Genomic DNA, 9590 nt, shown 5'->3' with positions numbered 1-9590 from the left:
CTTGCAAAATTAATAATAAATTTATGTTATATATAATATAATGTCTTATTATATATGTAAAAAAATTATAAATATGAATAATTTAAAAAAGCAACTTGATAACTAACAAATTGCCTGATAATTAACAAACTATGTTCGCAAAATAGTTTATATAATTATAATTTCATGTTATTTTGTTTTATGTTACATCGAGAAAAGAGTATAAATCATTAATATTTATCAAACGGGATAATTGAATAACTTTCTTCTTTATCACACTCCAAAAACATTTTTACTTCTCTATCACACAAATCGACAAATTTCTCAGAATCAGTAAAATCAGTACTGACAATTGACTGATAAAAGCTGCTTGATGTGGCAGTATCGTTACCAGAACTTAAAAGATTGCCTGAAGTATTTGATGATCTGTACAGAATTGTGAAAATATAAATACTTGAATTAATATCTTAACGTATTGCTTGTTAATTATATGCACATAATTATTAAGTACAAATAATATATATACATATTATAAATAATATCAAGCAATTGGTTTCTGTGTATACTTGATGATAAACAGATAATTAACAAACTGTATATTTGCAAAATAGTTAATATAATTATACTTTCATATTATTCCATTTTAAAAGTTACATTAAGAAAGCAGTGTAAATAATTACTCATTAGTTGAAAGCATTGAATGACACACTTTTTGATATAAATTGTCAGAACCAAAATTAGAATACAAATTTCATCGTGAGTTCCAAGTATAGAAGGCTGCTGATTATTACTGCTTGATGTTGCAGTATCGTTACCAGAACTTAAAGGATTGCTTTAAAGTATTTGATAATCTGCACAGAATTGTGAAAATGAAAATACCTGAATTAATATCTTAACGTTTCGCTTGTTAATTATATGCACATAATTATTAGGTACAAATAATATATATATATATATATATATATATATATATATATATATATATTATAAATAATATCAAACAATTGGTTTCTGTTGATACTTGATGATAAACAGATAATTAACAAACTGTATATTTGCAAAATAGTTAATATAATTATACTTTCATATTATTCCATTTTAAAAGTTACATTAAGAAAGCAGTGTAAATAATTACTCATTAGTTGAAGACTTTGAATGACACACTTTTTGATATAAATTGTCAGAACCAAAATTAGAATACAAATTTTCATCGTGAGTTCCAAGTATAGAAGGCTGCTGATTATTACTGCTTGATGTTGCAGTATCGTTACCAGAACTTAAAGGATTGTTTAAAGTATTTGATAATCTGCACAGAATTGTGAAAATGAAAATACCTGAATTAATATCTTAACGTTTCGCTTGTTAATTATATGTACATAATTATTAAGTAAAAATAATATATATATATATATATATATATATATATATATATATATATATATATATATATTATCAATAATATCAAACAATTGGTTTCTGTTGATACTTGATGATAAACAGATAATTAACAAACTGTATATTTTCAAAATAGTTAATATAATTATACTTTCATATTATTCCATTTTAAAAGTTACATTAATAAAGCAGTGTAAATAATTACTCATTAGTTGAAGACTTTGAATGACACACTTTTTGATATAAATTGTCAGAACCAAAATTAGAATACAAATTTTCATCGTGAGTTCCAAGTATAGAAGGCTGCTGATTATTACTGCTTGATGTTGCAGTATCGTTATCAGAACTTAAAAGATTGACTAAAGTATTTGATAATCTGCACAGAATTGTGAAAATATAAATACTTGAATTAATATCTTAACGTTGTGCTTGTTAATTATATGCACATAATTGTACAAATTATATATATATATATATATGTATATATATATATATGACCCATACAGAGTTACGACCGTTACTCTATAAAAGTAATGCGTTACCGTTATCGTTTATAAAAATTAACGCGTTATCATTACCGTTATTCAAAAAGTAACGATTCGTTACTTTTTCGTTACATTTTCGGTTTTTGTAATGCTAGAGCCTATTACTATTAAAATGTATAATTATATGTAGAAAGCGTTTTTTAATATTAAATAATTATTTGCATTTATTGCATGTAATCTTTATTATTTAGTATATATTAATTTAGTATTAACTCAGAGAGAACTAAAAAATAACGATAAAAGTAACGGCTAATTTGTTAGCCTTATTGTAAAAATGTAACGACGTTACCGTCACCGTTACAGATAGAAAAAAGTAATGACCGTTACCGAAAAAAGTAACGGTAACGGTAACGACGTTACAAGTAACGCGTTACTTCTCAACTCTGGACTCATATATATACGAGTATATATATATATGGGTCATTCCACGTCAAATCGACCACTTTCTCGCCCACAATTGTATTGAAGTAAATGTAACTTCTAAGATATCAAAATTTAGCTTGAAGCATTTAGTTTTTTGTGCCGTATGGCGATTTTGAAAAATGTTAAATAATGACCTTGGTTTTGTCAGTTATATAAAAAATGGTTTTTTCTTATTTAAATTTTTACTATTTTCTTACAAATAAAGTTTAAAATTTATTTTTAATGTAATTTAATCCGCTGAATCCGAATCTGAAATTAGGAAAACAAAATATATACTTTTGCAAATATATTATTAGTTGTTATTGATATTTACTTCTAAAAAATAAAATTAATGTTTTTATTTTCAAAAATGCTTTTTTCTTTTTTTCCTACGACATTTCTGTGTTAGAATATTAACTATAATTATCGTATTCTGCACAATTGCACATTTGGCAGTATCAACAATATTTTTAATATTTTATGAAAAAGCTTTCTGCGTTTATACAGGATTAATATTGTCTTTACATTATTTTTCAGCACCAAATTTTACATTTTAAATAATAAAATTTTTTTAAATTTAATTTAAAAAACTTAAAATTAAAAATTTAAATATTTAAAAACTTAAAAAGACTAAAAATTCAAAGAATTTAAAAACTTAAACTTAAAAAATTCATAAAAGAAAAAGTAATGTGGGCTTTCAAAAATAATCTACAGACAACATTAACCCGGTATATACGCAGAAAGCATTTTCATAAAATATTAAAAATATAATTGATACTGCCAAATGTGCAATTGTGCAGAATACGATAATTAGTTAATATTCTAGCACAGAAATGTCGTAGTAAAAAGAGAAAATAGCATTTTTACAAATAACATTAATTTTTTTTTTTTTAAAGTAAATATCAATAACTAATTATTTATTCGCAAAAATAGAAATTTTGTTTTTCTGACTTCAGATTCAGATTCAGCGGATCAAATTGCATTAAAAATGACTTTTGTACTTTATTTGTAAGGAAATAGTAAACATTTGAATGAAAAAATCTATACCATTATTTATATAACTGACAGAACCAAGATCATTATTTAACATCTTTCAAAATCGCCACACGGCATAAAAACTAAATGCTTCAAGCTAAATTTTGGTACCTTTAAAGTTAAACTTACTTGAATACAATTATACATACATACATATACATATATATATGTGTTATAAATGATATTAAAAAATTTGTTTCTGTCAATGCTTCTTGATAAACAGATAATTAACAAACTGTTCGCAAAACAGTCAATCCAATTATAATTTCATATTATTCCACTTTATGTTACATCGAGAAATCAGTGTAAATAATTACTCAAATGTATCGGAAGAATTAAAAGTCGGATCATAATCCTTAAAGTAAGTTCTAAGTATGGATGGCTGCTGATGATTATTGCTCGTTGATGTTGGAATATTTTCAACATTTTTACTTGGATAAAAAAGATTTTCTAATCTAAATGGTAAACTGCATAACAAAATTAACAACAAAAATTTTGAATTAATCAATGTTATAAGACTTGCTTGAACCATGTGTACAATGAATAATTATTAATTACAATAAAATTTTTTTCTTATTTAAGCAATTCTCATTGCATTTTTTTCATAATTAAATTAATACGATTTGAATACTTATTAAATATTTTAATTTTTATCTTTTTAAATATTTTCATAAATTTAGTATATACAAATACTATTTAAATACCATATTCCATGTCCGATTATTTAATTTATATACTTATTCATAATTTATACTTAATTAAATTATTAAACATTACCAATTACAAGGAATACAATAGAGAACAACTTTGTGTAATTACATTTTAATATATAATATATATTAGCTACATAAGTTATATTGACTCAAATATTCATATTTCTACGCATTTTAAAAATTAAAATTAATTTTTTATTCATTGTACACATTTCTGTTCTTTTTGTACATAAAAGGACATATAAAAAATAGAAAACATAGCAATAAAATTTTATCGATTATTCTTTTTACCTCTGTGGTATGAATTCTTGATGTACAATGACATCATGAACTTCGTGTAAATGTATCATAAATATAAAGGCATGGTATTTACTAAATTGTTTGCAAATTTCGCATTTCGGAATAGATAATTGGTCAATCACCCAGGTTTGAAGTTTATTTGCTATTTCTTTATTAAGTTTATGCGTATTGTTTATGTGATTCAGCATCTTATCAGTTCTATATGCTGGTTCATAAGTATTATCACAATAATTGCATTTAAATTTGTGATCTATTTTAGAATGTGTCCATTTTGTTTTTGAGTTTTTATAAATTTTTAAATGTTTATTATTCATATGTCTCATTAAATTTCTTTCTAAATAGTGGTTGAATACAAGAAAACAAATATTGCATTTGATAAATTCGCCGTTATATATTGTAAAGTAATGCCATAACCATTCACGAGAACTTGATGTTCTGCATAAAAATAAAAAGTACATATTGCTGAATTAATCAATATTTTAAAGTTTTGTTTGTAATTCATGTGCATAACGTATAATTATTAAATACAAATAATAGATGTCAATTATTTAAAAAAATTTTTTTTTAATTTTGTGTCTATATATCGATGCTTAATATGTAGATAATTAACAAATTGTATGTTCGTAAAACAGTCAATATAATTATAATTTTATATTATTCCATTTTATGTCACATCGAGAAATCAGTGTAAATAATTACTCATTAGTTGAAGGCATTGAATGACAATATCCTTCATATGAATCGGAAGAATTAAAAGTCGGATCATAATCCTTAAAGTAAGTTCTAAGTATAGATGGCTGCTGATGATTATTGCTGGTTGATGTTGGAATGTTTTCAACATTTTTATAAAATTCAAAATGATTATTTAATCCATTTGACAATCTGCATAACAAAATTAACAACAAAAATTATAAATTAATCAATGTTATAAGACGCTTGAATCATGTGTACATTGAATAAACATTAATTATAAGAAAATTTTTTTCTTATTTAAGCAATTCTTATTAAAAATTTTAGTTTATATTCTTTTCAATTTTTTTATAATTAAATTAATACAAATTGAATATCTATTAAATATTTTAATTTTTATTTTTTTAAATATTTTCATAAATTTGGTATATACAAATATTATTTAAATACCATATTCCTTGTCCGATTATTTAATTTATATACTTATTTATAATTTATACTTAATTAAATTATTAAACATTAGCAATTACAAGAAATACAATAGAGCACAAATTTGTGTAATTACATTTTAATATATAATATATATTAGCTACATAAGTTATGTTGACTCAAATATTCATATTCCTACGCATATTAAAAATTAAAATTTGTTTTTTATTCATTGTACACATTTCTGTTCATTTTGTACATAAAAAGACATATAAAAGATAAAAAATATAGCAATATAATTTTATCGATTATTCTTCTTACCTCTGTGGTATGAATTCTTGAGGTACAATGACATTATGAACTTTGTGTAAATGTATCATAAATATAAAGGCATGGTATTTACTAAATTGTTTGCAAATTTCGCATTTCGGAATAGATAATTGGTCAATCACCCAGGTTTGAAATTTATTTGCTATTTCTTTATTAAGTTTATGCCTATTGTTTATGTGATTCAGCATCTTATCAATTCTATATGCTGGTTCATAAGTATTATCACAATAATTGCATTTAAATTTGTGATCTATTTTAGAATGTGTCCATTTTGTTTCTGAGTTATTATAAATTGCTAAATGTTTTGATCTCATATGTTTTCTTAAATATTCTGTTATATCGTGGTTGAATACACTAAAACAAATATCGCATTTGATAAATTCACCGTTATATATTGTAAAGTAATGCCATATCCATTCATCAGACCTTGATGTTCTGCATAAAATAAAAAGTACAAATTGCTGAATTAATCAATATATTTTAATGTCTTGTTCGTAATTCATGTGCATAATGTATAATTATTAAATACAAACAATAAATGTAAATTATTTGATGAAAATTTAAAACATTTTGTGTCTATATCGATGCTTAATATATATGTAGATAATTAACAAGCTATATGTTCTCAAAAAAGTCAAAATAATTTTGTGTTATTTAGTTTTATGTTACACTAAAAAAAGCAGTGTAAATAATTACTTATTGCTAGGAACACAAGGTGGATACGATGAACAACTTTCTTCTTCAGCAATCTCCATTGTCCTCTTATAATTATAATCTACAATAAAATTTTCATGGTAAATTAAAAAATAAGTAAGTTTGAATGTTGAAATAATTATGAATTATTATTATTAATAAAACATCTATATATATATATATATATATCTATATAAATTACAACATTTTAATTTAATAAAACATTTTTATTAAACATTTCTCGACATAAATTTAAATTTCAATCTGTTTTTATTATTTTTATAAATTAGACATACAAATAGTATTCAAATACAAATATTTTTGCTTCATTATTTAATTATTAAACTTATTCAATTTAATAAAATTATAAATAGATCTTACAACAATCTAATTAAATTGTTATAGATTACAAGAGTATAAAATGCAACAGATAACATATTTATACAATCGCATTTGAATATAATATTATAGCTAAATAAATAGCCTCAAATATTTATATCTATAATAATAAGTACCATCTGTCTGTATGTCTGTCTAACCATGAACTACTTTCACATTTATGGACCGATTTTCGTAAAACAGGTATCAAAATGTTGCAAATTTTTCGGGGATGGATGTTATGTGATTTTTTTAAGTTTTACACCCCACTCACGCACCCACCCACGCAATTGCATATTTATGGACCGATTTTTTCAAAATTGGTACTAAAATAGTATATATCTAATATCTGTGATAAAATTACATTTTTTAAGTCTGAATTTTATTTTATTATTTATGATACATATATTATTCTGTTTAAAACTTACAAATGTACGTAAACACAAACAACACAAAATATAGATATACATCAAAATGATTAAGAAAAACAAAATTCTAATTTAATTATGTTATTTATTAATATTTAATGTATTCTTAGTTTTATGGTCAGTTTTATAACAGAACTCTTTTTGATATTTTGTAATTCATTCTTTTGTAATATAGTTTATTTTGTAACAAAATATTTTAATAAAATTGCTAAATTTTTGTGGGTGATTTGATGATGAAACATGACTTTGTTAATCATCACTATGTATACTTTTTCAGGATTTTATTAAAATTTAATTCTGTATTCGATAGAATTAATAAAAATTATCACAAATATTACATGAACTATTGTTTTTTGATATAATTCTATAATCAGTTATTACCTTCGCTCGACGTGGCTATAATGATATCTGCTTTGTATCGTTGATCGTGCACTACTGAATAGAAAGAATTATTTTAACAAAAACTGTACGAAGAATATAAAATATTATTAACAAAAAAGGGAAAGGTCGCCGGAAAATGTATGATTTGTTATAAGAATGTAAATATTGATACACAGTGTAAATATGTCTAACGTCCTCACTTCTATCATTAATTTTTAATTCAATGCCGCTAAATTTTTGGATTAGATAATAATTTAAAAATTTATTTCAAATATTACAATAGATGCAAATATTAAAAACTTACGAAATTCTGAAATATATTTTTACGGGTATTTTTAGCAAAGATTGTTTCCGTTAAAATAACTCAAAGTATTAAGTGTGTGAGCAAATTACAAAAGCGAAAATATTTTTCTCGAGCAAATATGCTTGTTAAATACTTTTTTATAAGATTATTCTTACAGAATCTATTGTAGAAAATTTATGTCTTTCTTTCTCTCTCTTTCTTTTATTAATATATAAAATATTTGATATTCATATAAAATATATATAAAAGATGATAAATATATCCGTTATAAATTGAATTCTATTTTCGGCAATACTTGATAAATAATTAACAGAATATTTGCACCAATATATAATTAATTTTATATAAAACATTTATTAAATGTTACAACAGAAAATGTTTATTTATGAGAAGTTTGTTAATTTTTTGCCTATTTGAGATTATTTAAGTCGTTATAATTATAATTCATGTTAATGAAAATTATGTATGAATTTATATAATTATTTGATATGTATAATTAAATATTTTAATTATATATATCAAATAATTATATAAATTATGTATTAGCAAAAATGTTCTTCATCGTACATAGCATACAATGTTGACAATTCAAACATAAATAATAAATAAATGTAGGAAATTAGAATAAAGAATTTTAGAGTAGTAAAAAAATCAAGAAATTAATTAATATGAGAACAATGGTGGCCACAAACGAGGGACGTATAAAAAAATGACGATAAAGAAGGTGCAAGGCAAAAATTGTAGCCGCGAAGAATCGAGCCGAATCGACAGATACGATATATCTAATGTACATCTAGAAACACACACACACACACATACACAGCGGGGGTGTAACTACTAACCGGACCTGTCTACCAGACAATTCTCGTACACGAACGCAACACTATCCAGAAATTGAAAGTCGATTGAATAGTGTCGCTTCGCGCGCAATGGATACATCCCGATTGTGTTTGTGGATCCTCGGAATACAATGGACTCAATGAAACGCATCATTATTGTCCAATTTCTCTCACCTGTTTCGACCACCTCATCTCTCTCATGTATCTGTATATACGTACGTTTTCATCTTCGACACCCATTTTTCCTCCTCTACATCAACGTGTTTTCTTTCTTTTAGCATCGAGATTTTCTATATTGCAAATCGTGTACTTCTTTGTAAGTACAAAGAAAGAATTATTTCACGAAAAATATATGAAGAATGTAAAAGTTAGTAACAAAAGAAGGGAAGGTCGTGGAAAGACGCAATTATTGTATGAATATAAATATTGATACACAGAAAAATCTAAATCTGCCTAATGCGTCTTAACTTTCACGATCCATTATTAATCCAATGTCGATAATTTCACCTATTAGGAAACGATTTAAAAAATTTATAATCACAAGAATTAGAAAAGATGCAAACATTAGAAACTTTCAAATTTCTGGAGAATATTTTTTTTTTTTTTTTTTTTTTGTAAAGATTACTTCTGTCATAATGATTTCTTCATTTTTAATTATCTATAATTACAATAATCAATTGATAATAATATAATTATTAATGATAATTGGTTAAGTAAAACTGACTCTAATACTTACAATTAGATACTGA

At 23.7% G+C, this 9590-nt stretch overlaps 1 protein-coding gene across 1 annotated transcript; it reads right to left on the bottom strand.

Annotated features, from left to right (window-relative positions):
• LOC114933122 (uncharacterized) lies at positions 1 to 7755 on the bottom strand. Its single transcript, XM_085484051.1, has 9 exons — positions 7699 to 7755; positions 6515 to 6593; positions 5810 to 6253; positions 5069 to 5251; positions 4361 to 4804; positions 3674 to 3823; positions 1580 to 1750; positions 1115 to 1285; positions 1 to 405 (listed from the first exon to the last, which is right to left on the bottom strand). The coding sequence occupies exons 2-9, from the start codon at positions 6571 to 6573 to the stop codon at positions 210 to 212; spliced, it is 1818 nt and encodes a 605-aa protein (XP_085340177.1). The 5' UTR covers positions 6574 to 6593; positions 7699 to 7755; the 3' UTR covers positions 1 to 209.
• Positions 7756 to 9590: the final 1835 nt, after the last annotated feature.

Source organism: Nylanderia fulva, unplaced genomic scaffold (genome assembly GCF_048542155.1).
Source record: "Nylanderia fulva isolate GAGA-0341 unplaced genomic scaffold, ASM4854215v1 Scaffold29, whole genome shotgun sequence".
NCBI classification, from domain to species: Eukaryota; Metazoa; Arthropoda; class Insecta; order Hymenoptera; family Formicidae; genus Nylanderia; species Nylanderia fulva.
The sequence above is the reverse complement of the archived record's forward strand: the minus strand, read 5'-3'. Positions and strand labels throughout refer to the sequence as shown.

Coding starts and splice junctions, on each gene's coding strand:
- LOC114933122 (XM_085484051.1), bottom strand. CDS start 6,573: ATGGAGATTGCTGAAGAAGAAAGTTGTTCATCGTATCCACCTTGTGTT. Junction 4,805..5,068: donor TCAATGCCTTCAACTAATGA/GTAATTATTTAC, acceptor ATTTTTATGCAG/AACATCAAGTTCTCGTGAAT. Junction 3,824..4,360: donor CAAGAATTCATACCACAGAG/GTAAAAAGAATA, acceptor TTTGTTATGCAG/TTTACCATTTAGATTAGAAA.